The sequence below is a fragment of the Ranitomeya imitator genome, chromosome 1, assembly GCF_032444005.1.
Source record: "Ranitomeya imitator isolate aRanImi1 chromosome 1, aRanImi1.pri, whole genome shotgun sequence".
Lineage (NCBI taxonomy): Eukaryota > Metazoa > Chordata > Amphibia > Anura > Dendrobatidae > Ranitomeya > Ranitomeya imitator.
Window position 1 is genome coordinate 1171435275 of NC_091282.1, and position 21529 is coordinate 1171456803.

At 45.3% G+C, this 21529-nt stretch overlaps 1 protein-coding gene across 4 annotated transcripts in view; it reads left to right on the plus strand.

Moving 5' to 3' along the window:
* The window catches only part of KCNIP4 (potassium voltage-gated channel interacting protein 4), a 1248191-nt gene that overhangs the window by 1219680 nt on the left and 6982 nt on the right, over positions 1 to 21529 (plus strand). For all 4 annotated transcript variants that reach the window (XM_069744678.1, XM_069744679.1, XM_069744677.1 and 1 more), the window contains one exon: positions 11059 to 11121. In XM_069744678.1, the coding sequence (XP_069600779.1) occupies positions 11059 to 11121 (63 nt within the window). The remainder of the gene's footprint in view (positions 1 to 11058; positions 11122 to 21529) is intronic.

The window sequence follows — 21529 nt, forward strand, 5'->3', positions numbered from 1 at the left end:
AGATTTCTGCCTCTTTGTCCAGGATTCTGCCCCTGTGTCCAGCATCTCCTGTGTCCAGCTTTCTGCCCCGTTTCCAGCACTCTGCCCCTGTGTCCAGCATCTCCTCTGCCCAGCTTTCTGTCCCTTTTTCCAGTATTCTGCCCCCGTGTCCAGCATCTCCTCTGCCCGTGTCCAGCTTTCTGCCCCTTTGTCCAGCATTTTGCCCCTGTGTCCAGCATCTCCTCTGCCCAGCTTTCTGCCCCGTTGTCCAGCATTCTGCCCCCGTGTCCAGCATTTCCTCTGTCCGTGTCCAGCTTTCTGCCTCTTTGTCCAGCATTTTGCCCCTGTGTCCAGCATCTCCTCTGCCCAGCTTTCTGCCCCTTTGTCCAGCATTCTGCCCCCGTGTCCAGCATCTCCTCTGCCCGTGTCCAGCTTTCTGCCCCTTTGTCCAGCATTTTGGCCCTGTGTCCAGCATCTCCTCTGCCCAGCTTTCTGCCCCTTTGTCCAGCATTCTGCCCCTGTGTCCAGCATCTCCTCTGCCCAGATTTCTGCCCCTTTGTCCAGCATTCTGCCCCTGTGTCCAGCATCTCCTCTGCCCAGCTTTCTGCCCCTTTGTCCAGCATTCTGCCCCCGTGTCCAGCATCTCCTCTGCCCCTGTGTCCAGCTTTCTGCCCCTTTGTCCAGCATTTTGCCTCTTTGTCCAGCATCTCCTCTGCCCAGCTTTTTGCCCCTTTGTCCAGCATTCTGCCCCTGTGTTCAGCATCTCCTCTGCCCAGATTTCTGCCTCTTTGTCCAGGATTCTGCCCCTGTGTCCAGCATCTCCTGTGTCCAGCTTTCTGCCCCGTTTCCAGCACTCTGCCCCTGTGTCCAGCATCTCCTCTGCCCAGCTTTCTGCCCCTTTTTCCAGTATTCTGCCCCCGTGTCCAGCATCTCCTCTGCCCGTGTCCAGCTTTCTGCCCCTTTGTCCAGCATTTTGCCCCTGTGTCCAGCATCTCCTCTGCCCAGCTTTCTGCCCCTTTGTCAAGCATTCTGCCCCTGTGTCCAGCATCTCCTCTGCCCAGCTTTCTGCCCCGTTGTCCAGCACTCTGCCCCTGTGTCCAGCATCTCCTCTGCCCAGCTTTCTGCCCCTTTGTCCAGCATTCTACCCCCGTGTCCAGCATCTCCTCTGCCCCTGTGTCCAGCTTTCTGTCCCTTTGTCCAGCATTTTGCCCCTGTGTCCAGCATCTTCTCTGCCCAGCTTTCTGCCCCTTTGTCCAGCATTTTGCCCCTGTGTCCAGCATCTTCTCTGCCCAGCTTTCTGCCCCTGTGTCCAGCATCTCCTCTGCCCCAGCGTGTCCAGCTTTCTGCCCCGGGCCCCCTCTTCCCCTCCTCTGGATCGCCGCTACCCAAAAAAAAATACTTCTTACCTGGCCGTGTGCTCCTGCGGCGGGCAAAGCTCCTCTACGCAGCGCCTGCAGGGGGGGCCCGGTGAGCAGATTAGACGGGGCCCGATGCCGGCCACCTAAGCTCACCGGGCCCCATACGCCAGTCATGGCTGTAATGCCCTGATGGCGGCCCTGGTTCGGACCTTGGTCACACAGCTGATTTGTAACATGCACTTTCCCTGGCTGCCCACAGAGCCAGCTTTGCTTCTGCAGTATGGAGAAGCTTAGAGAAACTGAAGCTGGAAGAATCTAGAGACCTATAGAAGACAGAGAAAGGATTCAGAAGGATCTAGATAAGCTTGAACAATGGGCAGCAACTAATAGAATGGTATATAACAGGGAGAAATGCAAGATTCTACACCTGGGCGAGAAAAAAAAATACATCTACAGAATGGGAGGGGGTCATTCCATGTCAAGTGAACCAATGATTTTTACCACTGTATTTTTAATTCTTTTGAGATTTTGTTATTTGGTAATAGTGTGTCAGAGAATGCAAAATGTGAAGAAAAAAAAAATTCTAGATATTTTTTTACATTTTTTATTGATTTTCAAAGTTCGGAAAAAGTGCGAATTTCGGGGTTGCCTGCCTTTACATTTCTCCCCATAACTCAGGCTAAAAAAAAAGAGAAACAAAATAAACATCATTCTACTCAGAACTGTACAGGCTTTCACCAGATATGTCACAAGAGTATCTTTGATTATATTTTACCTATGTGAACGCATGCGCAAAACTTTAAAACGCATTTCCGAAAAAAAAACGTTTCATTTAAAAATTTCAAAAACTGCACATGTGCCTGCTCTGCTCCTAGCCACATCTGTACCAAAATACAAGCTGGGATCGTGATGGGATCATATTTAAAAAAATAAAACTATTAGTGTCAATTCGAAAATCTCGCATTCAGATCTGTTCAGCCTGTGGTGTAAAAGTGTGGGGTCTATATTTACCAAATATTCCCTGATTTTTAGATATTACTGTATTATTTTATTATGTTACAGCTTAGAAGCAGGAGAGGACAGAGGAGAAAGCTTTGTTAGGGCTGAGAATGAGCAGGGGTAAACAGTGAATGCAGAGCAGATGACCGGCCGGCAGCTCCAGCCTCCAGAGGCCGTATTCACGCCAAATCTTATCACCCAGGAAACTCCCCAAATGGAGGGAGAAAATATTCTTAACATCCAGTTCATGTATTGTACAAACCAGGACCACGAAGACGAGGAGAGGTTGTGAAAACCTCGGTTACAGGAAGCAGAAAGGGGACTCAGCAATACCGGACTGTCATCATATGTAGGGAAACAGAAATAAAAACAAGGGTTTTTTCATTCAGCAAAGAGAGTGACGTCCATGAAGTGGTAGAAGGCGGCACAAGATCGGCAATGGATGACATAACTGGTGATGTGACCTGTGAATATGATTGGCGCTGGTGGCGGCTACTGGACTCTCCAAAGATTGTGAAAATGAAGACGTAGAAAGGACTTTTCTGCAGCTTCTGGTCCAGCACCGTCCTTTGTGTATCCAAGAAAACCAGACATTGTAAAAGTTACAAAAATCAGATATTGACTCAGGTGGAGCCGAGCACCACGACCGGCCGTCCATACACTGACACCAGGAAATGGCCATTGCTAGTGAGCCCTTATGGACAAGATGACATTTCACACACTAGAAGGGACACATTGATGATAAAAGGCCAGTGTAAAAACCTACTATTACCGTATATACTCGAGTATAAGCCGAGATTTTCAGCCCAAATTTTTGGGCTGAAAGTGCCCCTCTCGGCTTATACTCGAGTCACAGTGGGTCGCAGGGTCGGCGGGTGAGGGGGAGAGGGCGCTGAGGCATACTTACCTAGTCCCGGCGATCCTGACGCTCTCCTTGCCGTCCCACGGTCTCCGGGTGCTGCAGCTCTTCCCCTCTTCACGCTCATTAAACTCATGAATATGGACTCCACTCCCATAGGGGTGGAGCCACATTCATTCCTCTGAGCGGTGCCAGTGACCGCTGACAGGAAGAGCTGCGGCACTCGGGGACAGTGTGACAGGCAGGGGCAGCGTCAGGAGCGGCAGGACTAGGTGAGTATTATATTCACCTGTCCCCGTTCCAGCCGTCGGGCGTCGCTCCATCTTCCCGGCGTCTCTGCGCTCTGACTGCAGGTCAGAGGGCGCGATGACGCATATAGTGTGCGTGGCGCCCTCTGCCTGATCAGTCAGTGCAGAGAGACGCCGGGACCGGACGCCGGAACGAGACGCCGGGAGCTGCAATCAAGAGAGGTGAGTATGGCTTTTTTTTTTTTTATTATTGCAGCAGCAGCAATGGCACAGATTTATATGGAGCATCTATGGGTCAAAAATGAACGGTGCAGAGCACTATATGGCAGAGCTATGGGGCAACAATGAACGGTGCAGAGCACTATATGGCACAGCTATGGGGCAACAATGAACGGTGCAGAGCACTATATGGCACAGCTATGGGGCAATAGTGAACGGTGCAGAGCACTATATGGCACAGCTATGGGGCAAGAAAGAACGGTGCAGAGCATTATATGGCAGAGCTATGGGGCAACAATGAGCGGTGCAGAGCACTATATGGCACAGCTATGGGACAATAATGAAAGGTGCAGAGCACTATATGGCACAGCTATGGAGCAAGAAAGAACGGTGCAGAGCACTATATGGCACAGCTATGGGGCAAGAAAGAACGGTGCAGAGCACTATATGGCACAGCTATGGGGCAAGAAAGAACGGTGCAGAGCACTATATGGCACAGCTATGGGGCAAGAAAGAACGGTGCAGAGCACTATATGGCAGTTATGGGGCAATAATGAATGGTGCAGAGCACTATATGGCACAGTTATGGGGCAAAAATGAACGTTGCAGAGCACTATATGGCACAGCTATGGGGCAAGAAAGAACGGTGCAGAGCATTATATGGCACAGTTATGGGGCAATAGTGAACGGTGCAGAGCACTATATGGCACAGCTATGGGGCAAGAAAGAACGGTGCAGAGCATTATATGGCAGAGCTATGGGGCAACAATGAACGGTGCAGAGCACTATATGGCACAGCTATGGGACAATAATGAACGGTGCAGAGCACTATATGGCACAGCTATGGAGCAAGAAAGAACGGTGCAGAGCACTATATGGCACAGCTATGGGGCAAGAAAGAACGGTGCAGAGCACTATATGGCACAGCTATGGGGCAAGAAAGAACGGTGCAGAGCACTATATGGCACAGCTATGGGGCAAGAAAGAACGGTGCAGAGCACTATATGGCAGTTATGGGGCAATAATGAATGGTGCAGAGCACTATATGGCACAGTTATGGGGCAAAAATGAACGTTGCAGAGCACTATATGGCACAGCTATGGGGCAAGAAAGAACGGTGCAGAGCATTATATGGCACAGTTATGGGGCAAGAATGAACGGTGCAGAGCACTATATGGCAGAGCTATGGGGCAACAATGAACGGTGCAGAGCACTATATGGCACAGCTATGGGGCAACAATGAACGGTGCAGAGCACTATATGGCACAGCTATGGGGCAATAGTGAACGGTGCAGAGCACTATATGGCACAGCTATGGGGCAAGAAAGAACGGTGCAGAGCATTATATGGCAGAGCTATGGGGCAACAATGAGCGGTGCAGAGCACTATATGGCACAGCTATGGGACAATAATGAAAGGTGCAGAGCACTATATGGCACAGCTATGGAGCAAGAAAGAACGGTGCAGAGCACTATATGGCACAGCTATGGGGCAAGAAAGAACGGTGCAGAGCACTATATGGCACAGCTATGGGGCAAGAAAGAACGGTGCAGAGCACTATATGGCACAGCTATGGGGCAAGAAAGAACGGTGCAGAGCACTATATGGCAGTTATGGGGCAATAATGAATGGTGCAGAGCACTATATGGCACAGTTATGGGGCAAAAATGAACGTTGCAGAGCACTATATGGCACAGCTATGGGGCAAGAAAGAACGGTGCAGAGCATTATATGGCACAGTTATGGGGCAATAGTGAACGGTGCAGAGCACTATATGGCACAGCTATGGGGCAAGAAAGAACGGTGCAGAGCATTATATGGCAGAGCTATGGGGCAACAATGAACGGTGCAGAGCACTATATGGCACAGCTATGGGACAATAATGAACGGTGCAGAGCACTATATGGCACAGCTATGGAGCAAGAAAGAACGGTGCAGAGCACTATATGGCACAGCTATGGGGCAAGAAAGAACGGTGCAGAGCACTATATGGCACAGCTATGGGGCAAGAAAGAACGGTGCAGAGCACTATATGGCACAGCTATGGGGCAAGAAAGAACGGTGCAGAGCACTATATGGCAGTTATGGGGCAATAATGAATGGTGCAGAGCACTATATGGCACAGTTATGGGGCAAAAATGAACGTTGCAGAGCACTATATGGCACAGCTATGGGGCAAGAAAGAACGGTGCAGAGCATTATATGGCACAGTTATGGGGCAAGAATGAACGGTGCAGAGCACTATATGGCAGAGCTATGGGGCAACAATGAACGGTGCAGAGCACTATATGGCACAGCTATGGGGCAACAATGAACGGTGCAGAGCACTATATGGCACAGCTATGGGGCAATAGTGAACGGTGCAGAGCACTATATGGCACAGCTATGGGGCAAGAAAGAACGGTGCAGAGCATTATATGGCAGAGCTATGGGGCAACAATGAGCGGTGCAGAGCACTATATGGCACAGCTATGGGACAATAATGAAAGGTGCAGAGCACTATATGGCACAGCTATGGAGCAAGAAAGAACGGTGCAGAGCACTATATGGCACAGCTATGGGGCAAGAAAGAACGGTGCAGAGCACTATATGGCACAGCTATGGGGCAAGAAAGAACGGTGCAGAGCACTATATGGCACAGCTATGGGGCAAGAAAGAACGGTGCAGAGCACTATATGGCAGTTATGGGGCAATAATGAATGGTGCAGAGCACTATATGGCACAGTTATGGGGCAAAAATGAACGTTGCAGAGCACTATATGGCACAGCTATGGGGCAAGAAAGAACGGTGCAGAGCATTATATGGCACAGTTATGGGGCAATAGTGAACGGTGCAGAGCACTATATGGCACAGCTATGGGGCAAGAAAGAACGGTGCAGAGCATTATATGGCAGAGCTATGGGGCAACAATGAACGGTGCAGAGCACTATATGGCACAGCTATGGGACAATAATGAACGGTGCAGAGCACTATATGGCACAGCTATGGAGCAAGAAAGAACGGTGCAGAGCACTATATGGCACAGCTATGGGGCAAGAAAGAACGGTGCAGAGCACTATATGGCACAGCTATGGGGCAAGAAAGAACGGTGCAGAGCACTATATGGCACAGCTATGGGGCAAGAAAGAACGGTGCAGAGCACTATATGGCAGTTATGGGGCAATAATGAATGGTGCAGAGCACTATATGGCACAGTTATGGGGCAAAAATGAACGTTGCAGAGCACTATATGGCACAGCTATGGGGCAAGAAAGAACGGTGCAGAGCATTATATGGCACAGTTATGGGGCAAGAATGAACGGTGCAGAGCACTATATGGCACACCTTTCTATGGTACATCTATGGGGCAATAATGAACGGTGCAGAGCACTATATGGCACAGCTATGGGGCAATAATGAACGGTATGGAGCATCTATTTTTATTTTTGAAATTCACCGGTAGCTGCTGCATTTTCCACCCTAGGCTTATACTCGAGTCAATAAGTTTTCCCAGTTTTTTGTGGCAAAATTAGGGGGGTCGGCTGGTAAAAATATTGGTTCTTTTAATCTTGTTTTTAACATATAATTAGGATGAGACTGTATTTAGAAAATCACACTTGAGGATATGATCACTTTTTTTCTTTTGGCTTGTTCAATGAATTCAGGTTGAAAATGCTGAGCAAGTTGTGTTATGATGATTAAGATGTATTTATTCTGGCACTTCGGTATTTGTTTTTGTGCTTCTTTATTGTTGCATATAAATGTTGAATTCAATAAGTTGTAATTTGAAAAGAAAAAGGGAAGAAACTCGCACAAACATAAAATCAGATGATGCAAGGCTTAAAAAAAAAATACAAATTTGACAGGTCCCAAGTTGAATCCCTGTGCAAATATAAACAAGAACACAAGTAACACACATGCATGTTTTCACAATTTTAAAACATACATTTTTTTCACAATTGCGCATCAAAATTTTGAATTTGATTTCTCCAAAACAAAATATCAAGAAACATAGTCTTGTGACATATCAAATGAAAGCTGGCACCGTTCTGAGAACAATGATGCCTCTCCCACCTCTTTATCTTAATTCTAGTCCGAGATATGATACAAAATGTAAAGCCATACCAGGCCAAAATCCGCACTTTTTCAAAACTTTAAAAATCTGTAAAAAATTAACTGATGAAGAAAAAAAATTCTAAACTTTTAATTTGTAATTAACTAAAGTTGTACTTCATAAAAACAAAAAATAAAAAAAATCTAAAGACATCAGGTAAAAAAAAATTCATATTTGGATCATTTGATATGGAATTACCCGAGGAATAGAACTAAGCAACAGCGTGTGTGAAAAAGACTTGGTTATACTAATAGATCACAGACTTCACATGAGTCAACAGTGTGATGAAGCAGCAAAAATGGCAAACACATTTCTAGGATGTATTAAGAGAAGCTTAGAGTCTAGATCACATGATTTAATTATCCCCCTCTACTGCTCCTTGGTCAGACCTCATCTGGAATACTGTGTCCAGTTCTGGGCACCACATTTTTAAAAAAGACATTGAAAAACTGGAGCAGGTTCATAGAAGAGTTACCAGGATGGTGAGCGGACTGCAAAATATGTCCTACGAGGAACAGTTAAAGGATCTGGGAATGTTTAGCTTGCAAGAAAGAAGGCTAAGAGGAGACTTAATAGCTGTCTACAAATATCTGAAGGGATGTCACAGTAATATAACATATTCCAGATTCATGTTGTGACTCCTGTTAGTCACTGACTCAGTACATATACCTCCACATATTAGCTATTGGAAACACCGGAGAAAAAATAGGAGTTTTTGTATAAAAAGTGAAGAAAGCTTTATTTAGACCAATACAAACAATTGAAAAACACAAACAAAGTGATGGAAGTGCTATAAACAAAGACACCAGATGTAAGTGGCACTCAGTATAATCGTACATATATCATTGTATCAGTACAATCATCAAATAAATCAAGTGAAGGCAATACCCTCCTTGAAGTATCCCAAATAAACACAACCCTCATTATAATAAGTAAAGGTCATTGTGGCACAAGCCGTCTCTTGTAGTGACCTACGGGAGTGTAAATACAACAGTCCACCAGTATTGTAAAACGTCTAACCGTAACATATACCCGGCCTGGTGGTCCTAAGAATGGATACAAAAAGAGAGCATGTCTCACCTAAAACTGAGGAGCCCACTGCACGTACTCTGACGCGCGTTTAGCTGCTGTCAGCCTCGCTTTCTCAAGAAGTGTGATTTGGGCTGTCTACAGGACCTTAATTATCCATGGAGACACATCATGTGACCATCACCTGACTCCACTGGATCAACGCTGTGTGAGTATGGCGCATGCGCCCGCCGCCGTCCAGGTTAACCTACCCCAGCCCGGACGTACCCGACCGCACGCATGAGTGGCCACCAGCAGGTCCCAGTCACGCCCGCAGCAGGATGATGCCGGACCGGGGGGGACAACTGCAGGCCACCAGCACAAGCACGCCCACCACAGCTACAGAACTAAAAGGTACAGACCACAATGATTTCCAACATCATAACAGCAATACAAAAACAGGGGGAAATCATCAAGTCAAAAGCATTAAAGTATCGATGGTCAAATGTGGATTCCATCCCAGATCTGAAGGGCAGGACCTTTTTGTAGAATCATTTTACCTTTGACCCGTAAAATAATCCTCCTCACTTGTATTTTAACTGTCTATGTGTGTTTGGTTTTAATATTGTTGTTTTTTGCGATATATTGCACACAGATTCCTTCTGGATAAATGTTGAAATATAGGCTCCCTTTGGATCTGATTGTTTTAAAAAAAATACAGGGCAAGACTTATGTGAAGAGAGGAATGAGTTAATCCTGCCAGTCAGATCTGGGATGGAATCCACATTTAACCATCGATACTTTAATTCTTTTGACTTGATGATTTCCCCCTGTTTTTGTATTGCTGTTATGATGTTGGAAATCAGTGTGGTCTGTATCTTTTAGATCTGTAGCTGTGGTGCGTGTGCGTGTGCTGATGGTCTGCGGTTGTCCCCCCCCGGTCCGGCATCATCCTGCTGCGGGCGTGACTGGGACCTGATGGCGCCCACTCATGCGTGCGGTGTGGTTAGTCCGGGCTGGGGTGGGTTAACCCGGACGGCGGCGGGCGCATGCGCCATACTCACACAGCGTTGATCCAGTGGAGTCAGATGATGGTCACATTATGTGTCTCCATGGATACTTAAAGTCCTGTAGACAGCCCAAATCACACTTCCCCTTGAGAAAGCGAGGCTGACAGCAGCTTTAAGCTCGTCAGAGTACGTGCAGTGGGCTCCTCAGTTTTAGGTGAGACATGCTCTCTTTTTGTATCCATTCTTAGGACCACCAGGCCGGGTATATGTTACGGTTAGACGCTTTACAATACTGGTGGACTGTTGTATTTACACTCCCGTAGGTCACTACAAGAGATGGCTTGTGCCACAATGACCTTTACTTATTATAATGAGGGTTGTGTTTATTTGGGATACTTCAAGGAGAGTATTGCCTTCACTTGATTTATTTGATGATTGTACTGATACAATGATATATGTACGATTATACTGAGTGCCACTTACATCTGGTGTCTTTGTTTATAGCACTTTCATCACTTTGTTTGTGTTTTTCAATTGTTTGTATTGGTCTAAATAAAGCTTTCTTCACTTTTCAAACAAAAACTCCTATTTTTTTCTCCGGTGTTTCCAAGGGATGTCACAGTGTAGAAGGATCATCCTTATTCTCATTAGCACATGAAAACATGAAAAGCAATGGAATGAAACGGAAAGAGGGATATACAGATTAGATATTAGAAAAAACTTTTTGAAAGTGAGGGTGATCAATGAGTGGAACAGGCTGCCACGAGAGGTGGTGAGTTCTCCTTCAATGGAAGTCTTCAAACAGAGGCTGGACAGACATCTGTCTGAGACGGTTTAGTGAACTCTGCATTGAGCAGGGGGTTGGACACAATGACCCTGGAGGTCCCTTCCAACTTTAACATTCTATGAGCCTATAATCCAGCAATCCAGTGAGCTTGAGGGCATCACAAGCCTTGGAAACCGGCCACCTCTTATACTCCCGAAGTGGCCAGTAATTTACACAACAAGAAGAACGAAACAGAATTAAAAATCCTTCATATCTTGATAAAGGAGAGGATTTTTAGTAAAAAGGAAAGCAGCAAAGTTTTATGTTTTAACAAACACTTTGCAAGATTTTAAGAAATCTACAATATTCATACCATAACTTTTTACTTTGATAAAAAAAAATGTGGAAAATATGATAGTAATAAAAATGTAACTTATGTATTTTTTTAATGAAATTTCCCACTTAATATACACTTGTCTTATAAGGGCAATTATGTATCTAGACTATGTATTTTACAGAAAATGGACATAAATAAAGATGGAGTTGTCACTATAGAGGAATTCATAGAAAGCTGCCAAAAAGTAAGTATCAATCAAAATACAACTTGTGTTCAAAATGCAGCTCACATAAATAAGTTTATGAATGCCAGCCATGGTTGTATTATGTAGAGTATGTATTTATTTTAGCAAGGGGATAAACTTCAGCATATAGTTGCATATAAAGGAGGTCTATCAGCACAAAATGACTGTTCAAGCAAACCTAAGGATGGACTACTTACTTAAAAAAAATCATTAGAACTGCTGTAAAATCTTCTTATTAAGATGAACATTTTTTAAGTTCAACTAGAGCTTATTTTAATACCAAGAAGAATAAGAGGAATATGCAGGAATTCTAGAATATATTTTTAAAGTAAGTACACTAGCCTTATCAGGCCTTATAGATCTAGTTAATAATATATGCTGTTTGTATTGTGAAGTCTGGTGACTGATACACTTTATAGGCTGCCGTCACACTAGCAGTATTTGGTCAGTATTTTATATCAGTATTTGTAAGCCAAAACCAGGAGTGGAACAATTAGAGGAAAAGTATAATAGAAACATATGCATCACTTCTGCATTTATCACCCACTCCTGGTTTTGGCTGAGAAATACTGATGTAAAATACTGACAAATACTGCTAGTGTGATGGCAGCCATAGGGAGCCTGTCAGCAAAAAAATGACTGTTCAAACCAAGTGCAGGTGCTCAGTGCACCCTTTGTGTGGCCAAACAGTTCAGTGCACCCTTGGTGTGGCCAAACAGTTCAGTGCTCCCTTGGTTTGACCAAAGGTCCAGTGCACCCTCGGTGTGGCCAAATGGTTCAGTGCACCCTTCGTGTGGCCAAATGGTTTAGTGCACCCTTGGTGTGGCTAAACAGTTCAGTGCACCCATTGTGTGGCCAAACAGTTCAGTGCATCCTTGGTGTGGTCAAACAGTACAGTGCACCCTCGGTGTGGCCAAACATTTCAATGCACCCTTGGTGTGGCCAAGCAGTTCAGTGCACCCTTGGTGTGGCCAAATGGTTCAGTGCACCCATGGTGTGGCCAAACAGTTCAATGCACCCATGGCATGGCCAAACAGTTCAGTGAACCTTTGGTGTGGCCAAACATTTCAATGCACCCTTGGTGTGGCCAAGCAGTTCAGTGCACCCTTGGTGTGGCCAAACGGTTTAGTGCACCCTTGGTGTGGTAAAATGGTTCAGTGCACCCATGATGTGGCCAAACTGTTTCATGCAACAATGGTGTGGTAAAACAATTCAGTGCTCCCTTGGTCTGACAAAGGTTCAGTGCATCCTTGGTGTGGCCAAATGGTTCAGTGCACCCTTGGTGTAGCTAAACGGTTCGGTGCACCCATTGTGTGGCCAAATGGTTCAGTGAACCCTTGGTGTGGCCAAACGGTTCAATGCACCCTTGGTGTGGCCAAACAGTTCAGTTAACCCTTGGTGTGGCCAAACAGTTCAGTGCACCCTTGGTGTGGGCAAATGGTTCAGTGCACCCATGGTGTGGTAAAACGGTTCAGTGCACTCATGGTGTAGCCAAACAGTTCAGTGCACCCTTGGTGTGGCCAAACAGTTCAGTGCTCCCTTGGTTTGACCAAAGGTTCAGTGCACCCTCGGTGTGGCCAAATGGTTCAGTGCACCCTTCGTGTGGCCAAATGGTTTAGTGCACCCTTGGTGTGGCTAAACAGTTCAGTGCACCCATTGTGTGGCCAAACAGTTCAGTGCACCCTTGGTGTGGTCAAACAGTACAGTGCACCCTCGGTGTGGCCAATCATTTCAATGCACCCTTGGTGTGGCCAAGCAGTTCAGTGCACCCTTGGTGTGGCCAAATGGTTCAGTGCACCCATAGTGTGGCCAAACAGTTCAATGCACCCATGGCATGGCCAAACAGTTCAGTGAACCTTTGGTGTGGCCAAACATTTCAATGCACCCTTGGTGTGGCCAAGCAGTTCAGTGCACCCTTGGTGTGGCCAAATGGTTCAGTGCACCCTTGGTGTGGTAAAATGGTTCAGTGCACCCATGATGTGGCCAAACTGTTTCATGCAACAATGGTGTGGTAAAACAATTCAGTGCTCCCTTGGTCTGACAAAGGTTCAGTGCATCCTTGGTGTGGCCAAATGGTTCAGTGCACCCTTGGTGTAGCTAAACGGTTCAGTGCACCCATTGTGTGGCCAAATGGTTCAGTGAACCCTTGGTGTGGCCAAACGGTTCAATGCACCCTTGGTGTGGCCAAACAGTTCAGTTAACCCTTGGTGTGGCCAAACAGTTCAGTGCACCCTTGGTGTGGGCAAATGGTTCAGTGCACCCATGGTGTGGCCAAACAGTTACGTGAACCCTTGGTGTGACCAAACATTTCAGTGCATCCTTAGTGTGGCCAAACAGTTCAGTGCACCCGTGGTGTGGGCAAATGGTTCAGTGCACCCATGATGTGGTAAAACGGTTCAGTGCACTCATGGTGTAGCCAAACAGTTCAGTGCACCCTTGGTGTGGCCAAACAGTTACGTGAACCCTTGGTGTGACCAAACATTTCAGTGCATCCTTAGTGTGGCCAAACAGTTCAGTGCACCCGTGGTGTGGGCAAATGGTTCAGTGCACCCATGATGTGGTAAAACGGTTCAGTGCACTCATGGTGTAGCCAAACAGTTCAGTGCACCCTTGGTGTGGCCAAACAGTTTAGTGCACCCTTGGTGTGGCCAAACAGTTCAGTGCTCCCTTAGTGTGGCCAAACAGTTCAGTGCTCCCTTAGTGTGGCCAATCAGTTCAGTGCACCCGTGGTGTGACCAAACAAATCAGTGCACCCTTGGTGTGGCCAAACAGTTTAGTGAACCCTTGGTGTGACCAAACAGTTCAGTGTACCCTTGATGTAGGGAAACAGTTCAGTGCACCCTTGGTGTAGCCATACAGTTCAGTGCACCATTGGTGTGGCCAAACAGTTCAGTGCACCTTTGGTGTGACCAAACAGTTAAGTGAACCCTTGGTGTGACCAAATATTTCAGTGCATCCTTAGTGTGGCCAAACAGTTAAGTGTACACTTGGTGTGGCCAAACAGTTTAGTGCACCCTTGGTGTGGCCAAACAGTTCAGTGCACCCGTGGTGTGGCCAAACAATTCAGTGCACCCTTGGTGTGGCCAAACAGTTCAGTGAACCCTTGGTGTGACCAAACAGTTCAGTGCACCCCTAGTGTGGCCAATCAGTTCAGTGCTCCCTAAGTGTGGCCAATCAGTTCAGTGCACCCCTGGTGTGGCCAAACAGTTCAGTGCACCCTTAGTGTGGCAAAACTGTTCAGTGAACCTTCCCATGTACTGTACTTGTTTTCCGTCATTGACAGCTTTGGCTTTATAGAAGACAGAGGCGAGTGGAGACAGATGTAAAACAAGTAGACGGGAAGGTGAACTGAACTCTTTGGCCACACCAAGGTTGCACAGAACACCTGTGCTTGGTTTGAACAGTCATATTTTGTTGAGAGACTCCATATAAAGTGTATTAGCCATCAGATTTCACAATACAAACATCATACATTATTATGTAGATCGTAGACCTGATGAGCCTCGTGTACTTACTGTAAAAATCCATGTCAGAATGTGTGTATAATTCTGTCATTATTAACCCCTTTCTGACCTCGGACGGGATAGTACGTCCGAGGTCAGATACCCCGCCTTGATGCAGGGCTCCGGCGGTGAGCCCGCATCAAAGCCGGGACATGTCAGCTGTTTTGAACAGCTGACATGTGCCAGCAATAGCGGCGGGTGAAATCGTGATTCACCCGCCGCTATTAACTAGTTAACCCCTTTACCCCCAAGGGTGGTTTGCACGTTAATGACCGGGCCAATTTTTACAATTCTGACCACTGTCCCTTTATGAGGTTATAACTCTGGAACGCTTCAATGGATCCTGGTGATTCTGACATTGTTTTCTCGTGACATATTGTACTTCATGACAATGGTAAAAATTATTTGATAGTACCTGCGTTTATTTGTGAAAAAAACGGAAATTTGGCGAAAATTATGAAAATTTCGCAATTTTCCAACTTTGAATTTTTATGCAATTAAATCACAGAGATATGTCACACAAAATACTTAATAAATAACATTTCCCACATGTCTACTTTACATCAGCACAATTTTGGAAACAAAATTTTTTTTTGTTAGGGAGTTATAAGGGTTAAAAGTTGACCAGCAATTTCTCATTTCTACAACACCATTTTATTTTAGGGACCACATCTCATTTGAAGTCATTTTGAGGGGTCTATATGATAGAAAATACCCAAGTGTGACACCATTCTAAAAACTACACCCCTCAAGGTGCTCAAAACCATATTCAAGAAGTTTATTAACCCTTCTGGTGCTTCACAGGAATTTTTTGAATGTTTAAATAAAAATGAACATTTAACTTTTTTTCACAAAAAATTTAATTCAGCTCCAATTTGTTTTATTTTACCAAGGGTAACAGGAGAAAATGGACCCCAAACATTGTTGTACAATTTGTCCTGAGTATGCCAATACCCCACATGTGGGGGTAAACCACTGTTTGGGCGCATGGCAGAGCTCGGAAGCGAAGGAGTGCCATTTGACTTTCAATGCAAAATTGACTGGAATTGAGATGGGACGCCATGTTTCGTTTGGAGAGCCCCTGATGTGGCTAAACATTGAAACCCCCCACAAGTGACACCATTTTGGAAAGTAGACCCCCTAAGGAACTTATCTAGAGGTGTGGTGAGCACTTTGACCCAACAAGTGCTTCACAGAAGTTTATAATGTAGAACCGTAAAAATAAAAAATCATATTTTTTCACAAAAATTATCTTTTCGCCCCCAATTTTTTATTTTCCCAAGGGTAAGAGAAGAAATTGGACCCCAAAAGTTGTTGTACAATTTGTCCTGAGTACGCTGATAGCCCATATGTGGGGGTAAACCACTGTTTGGGCGGATGGGAGAGCTCGGAAGGGAAGGAGCGCCGTTTGACTTTTCAATGCAAAATTGACAGGAATTGAGATGGGACCTCATGTTGCGTTTGAAGAGCCACTGATGTGCCTAAACATTGAAACCCCCCACAAGTGACACCATTTTGGAAAGTAGACCCCCTAAGGAACTTATCTAGAGGTGTGGTGAACACTTTGACCCACCAAGTGCTTCACAGAAGTTTATAATGTAGAACCGTAAAAATAAAAAATCATATTTTTTCACAAAAATTATCTTTTTGCCCCCAATTTTTTATTTTCCCAAGGGTAAGAGAAGAAATTGGACCCCAAAAGTTGTTGTACAATTTGTCCTGAGTACGCTGATACCCCATATGTGGGGGTAAACCACTGTTTGGGTGGATGGGAGAGCTCGGAAGGGAAGGAGCGCCGTTTGACTTTTCAATGCAAAATTGACAGGAATTGAGATGGGACGCCATGTTGCGTTTGAAGAGCCACTGATGTGCCTAAACATTGAAACCCCCCACAAATGACACCATTTTGGAAAGTAGACCCCCTAAGGAACTTATCTAGAGGTGTGGTGAGCACTTTGACCCACCAAGTGCTTCACAGAAGTTTATAATGCAGAGCCGTAAAAATAAAACAACATTTTTTTCCCACAAAAATTATTTTTTTAGCCCCCAGTTTTGTATTTTCCTGAGGGTAACAGGAGAAATTGGACCCCAAAATTTGTTGCCCAATTTGTCCTGAGTGCGATGATACACCATATGTGGGGGGAACCACTGTTTGGGCACATGGGAGGGCTCAGAAGGGAAGGAGTGCCATTTGAATGCAGACTTAGATGGAATGGTCTGCAGGTGTCACATTGCGTTTGCAGAGCCCCTAATGTACCTAAACAGTAGAAACCCCCCACAAGTGACACCATTTTGGAAAGTAGACCCCCTTAGGAACTTATCTAGATGTGTGCTGAGCGCTTTGACCCACCAAGGGCTTCACAGAAGTTTATAATGGAGAGCCGTAAAAATAAAACAAAAATTTTTTCCCACAAAAATTATTTTTTAGCCCCCAGTTTTGTATTTTCCCGAGGGTAACAGGAGAAATTCGACCCCACAATTTGTTGTCCAATTTGTCCTGAGTGCGCTGATACCCCATATGTGGGGGGGAACCACTGTTTGGGCGCATGGGAGGGCTCGGAAGGGAAGGAGCTCCATTTGGAATGAGGACTTAGATGGAATGGTCTGCAGGTGTCACATTGCATTTGCAGAGCCCCTAATGTACCTAAACAGTAGAAACCTCCCACAAGTGACACCATTTTGGAAACTAGACCCCCTAAGGAACTCATCTAGATGTGTTGTGATAGCTTTGAACCCCCAAGTGTTTCACTACAGTTTGTAACGCAGAGCCGTGAAAATTAAAAAAAAAAATCTTTCCCCCCAAAATTATTTTTTAGCCCCCAGTTTTGTATTTTCCCGAGGGTAAGAGGAGAAATTCGACCCCAAAAGTTGTTGTCCAATTTGTCCTGAGTACGCTGATACCCCGTATGTTGGGGGAAACCACCGTTTGAGCGCATGGCAGAGCTCGGAAGGGAAGGAGCGCCATTTGGAATGCAGACTTAGATGGAATGGTCTGCAGACGTCACATTGCGTTTGCAGAACCCCTAATGTACCTAAACAGTAGAAACCCCCCACAAGTGACCCCATATTGGAAACTAGACCCCCCAGGGAACTAATCTAGATGTGTTGTGAGAACTTTGAACCCCCAAGTGTTTCACTACAGTTTATAACGCAGAGCCGTGAAAATAAAAAATCTTTTTTTTTCCCACAAAAAATATGTTTTAGCCCCGAGTTTTGTATTTTCCCAAGGGTAGCAGGAGAAATTGGACCCCAAAAGTTGTTGTCCTATTTGTCCTGAGTACGCTGATACCCCATATGTTGGGGTAAACCCCTGTTTGGGCACACGGGAGAGCTCGGAAGGGAAGAAGCACTGTTTTACTTTTTCAACGCAGAATTGGCTGGAATTGAGATCGGACGCCATGTCGCGTTTGGAGAGCCCCTGATGTGCCTAAACAGTGGAAACCCCCCAATTATAACTGAAACCCTAATCCAAACACATCCCTAACCCTAATCCCAACAGTAACCCTAACCACACCTCTAACCCTGACACACCCCTAACCCTAATCCCAACCCTATTCCCAACCGTAAATGTAATCTAAACCCTAACTGTAACTTTAGCCCCAACCCAAACTGTAGCCCTAGCCCTAACCCTAGCCCTAACCCTAGCCCTAACCCTAACCCTAACCCTAGCCCTAACCCTAGCCCTAACCCTAACCCTAGCCCTAACCCTAAACCTAACCCTAACCCTAGCCCTAACCCTAGCCCTAACTCTAACCCTAGCCCTAATGGGAAAATGGAAATAAATACATTTTTTAAATTTTTCCCTAACTAAGGGGGTGATGAAGGGGGGTTTGATTTACTTTTATAGCGGGTTTTTTAGCGGATTTTTATGATTGGCAGCCGTCACACACTGAAAGACGCTTTTTATTGCAAAAAATATTTTTTGCGTTACCACATTTTGAGAGCTATAATTTTTCTATATTTTGGTCCACAGAGTCATGTGAGGTCTTGTTTTTTGCGGGACGAGTTGATGTTTTTAATGGTAACATTTTCGGGCACGTGACATTTTTTGATCGCTTTTTATTCCGATTTTTGTGAGGCAGAATGACCAAAAACCAGCTATTCATGAATTTCTTTTGGGGGAGGCGTTTATACCGTTCCGCGTTTGGTAAAATTGATGAAGCAGTTTTATTCTTCGGGTCAGTACGATTACAGCGATACCTCATTTATATCATTTTTTTATGTTTTGGCGCTTTTATACGATAAAAACTATTTTATAGAAAAAATAATTATTTTTGCATCACTTTATTCTCAGGACTATAACTTTTTTACTTTTTTGCTGATGATGCTGTATGGCGGCTCGTTTTTTGCGGGACAAGATGGCGCTTTCAGCGGTACCATGGTTAGTTATATCTGTCTTTTTGATCGCGTGTTATTCCACTTTTTGTTCGGCGGTATGATAATAAAGCGTTGTTTTTTGCCTCGTTTTTTTTTTTTTTTTTTTCTTACGGTGTTTACTGAAGGGGTTAACTAGTGGGCCAGTTTTATAGGTCGGGCCGTTACGGACGCGGCGATACTAAATATGTGTACTTTTATTGTTTTTTTTTTTTTATTTAGATAAAGAAATGTATTTATGGGAATAATATTTTTTTTTTTTTCATTATTTTGGAATATTTTTTTTTATTTTTTTTACACATTTGAAATTTTTTTTTTTTACTTTTTTACTTTGTCCCAGGGGGGGACATCACAGATCAGTGATCTGACAGTTTGCACAGCACTCTGTCAGATCACTGATCTGATAGGAGTGCAGGCTGCTTCACAGTGCCTGCTCTGAGCAGGCTCTGTGAAGCCACCTCCCTCCCTGCAGGACCCGGATCCGCGGCCATCTTGGATCCGGGGCTGGAGGGAGCAGGGAGGGAGGTGAGACCCTCGCAGCAACGCGATCACATCGCGTTGCTGCGGGGGGCTCAGGGAAGCCCGCAGGGAGCCCCCTCCCTGCGCGGTGCTTCCCTGTACCGCTGGCACATCGCGATCATCTTTGATCGCGGTGTGCCGGGGGTTAATGTGCCGGGGGCGGTCCGTGACCGCTCCTGGCACATAGTGCCGGATGTCAGCTGCGATAAACAGCTGACACCCGGCCGCGATCGGCGGCGCTCCCCCAGTGAGCGCTGCCGATCGCATATGACGTACTATTGCGTCCTTGGGAAGTAAAGCCCACCCCACATGGACGCAATAGTACGTCTAATGGCAGAAAGGGGTTAAATACCGCTGTCAAACACTGACAGCGGCATTTAACCGGCCGGAAATGAGCGCATCGCCGACCCCCGTCACATGATCGTGGGTCAGCGATGCTTCTGAATAGTAACCATAGAGGTCCTTGAGACCTCTATGGTTACTGATCCCGGCTAGCTGTGAGCGCCACCCTGTGGTCGGCGCTCATAGCACACCTGCAATTCAGCTACGTAGCAGCGAAAAAATAAGCCCAGAACCGACCCCAGATCATGAAAAATGGAGACGCTACGGGTATCGGAAAATGGCACAATTTTTTTTTTTTTTTTTTTAGCAAAGTTCGGAATTTTTTTTCACCACTCAGATAAAAAAATAACCTAGCCATGTTTGGTGTCAATGAACTCATAATGACCTGGAAAATCATAATGGCTGCCCAGTTTTAGCATTTAGTGAACCTAGCAAAAAAGCCAAACAAAAAACAAGTGTGGGATTGCACTTTTTGTTTGCAATTTCACAGCACTTGGAATTTTTTTCCCATTTTCTAGTACATGACATGCTAAAACCAATGATGTCATTCAAAAGTACAACTTTTTTAGCAAAAAATAAGCCCTCACATGGCCATATTGACGGAAAAATAAAAAAGTTATGGCTCTGGGAAGGAAGGGAGCGAAAAACGAACACAGAAAAACGGAAAATCCCAAGGTCATGAAGGGGTTAAAGTTATAAACTCTTGTTTGACTCCTAAAATGATGATTTTAACAAGAAGATTTTACAGCCATTCTGACAAGTTGTGGGTTGTTGTTTTTTGTTTCAAAGTAAGTACACCATCATCAGGTCTAAGACATCTATTTATTGTATTAATGCATACAGTTTGTATTGTAAAATCTGCTTAAAGCTTTAACACAGCACTGATTAATAAAGATTAAATAAAGAAATTCTCCACTGAAACACTGCAGGCCCGAGGGCCGTCTCCTCTGAGTCGGCGGAGGATTCAGTCAGAGGTTATTTGGAATATGATATTTAATTCAACATATTCATAAATGGGCAACAAAGGCATAAAGTGCAAGTTCTGAGCTATAAGTTCGGTCAGGAAAGACTCCATGGACCTAAATTCATAACCTGGAGGACAGAAGGTAAGAGCTGGACATGATTGAACCTTTAAAGGGTCAAGGCTCAAATAAGGTTCAGGTAGATATTTTCCAAAAGAAAGTTTCCTAAGAAAGTTGTAGTCATGTAACAGTGTAAGAATCAACAGCAAGAGATTTTATATTAAGCCTGGGAGAAACATTGGCTCATCTTATCCAATATTAACCCCTTTACTACCCATGACATTTAGGTATGTCATAGATTGTGTCCCGGCATGGTCGTGCCCTGGCACTTGATGCTGGCTCCGGGGCTGAGCCCGCATCTTTTCAAGCAAAGGATCAGCTGTCATGAGTCACTAACAGCCACGGGTGGAATCGCGATTCTCCTGCGGCTGTTAACATGTTAAATGCCGCTGTCAATCTCTGACAGCGGCATTTAAATCTCGCTTACAGGAAGCGCGTCACAAAACCTGCGCATCGGCGACCCTGTCACATGATCGCAGGGCGCCAATGGGTTGGCATGATAACGAGGGTGTGCAGAAGACGCCCATGCTGGGTCGACGTTCATAGCAGATGATGATTTTTGCCACACATAGCATGGCTGAAGACCTC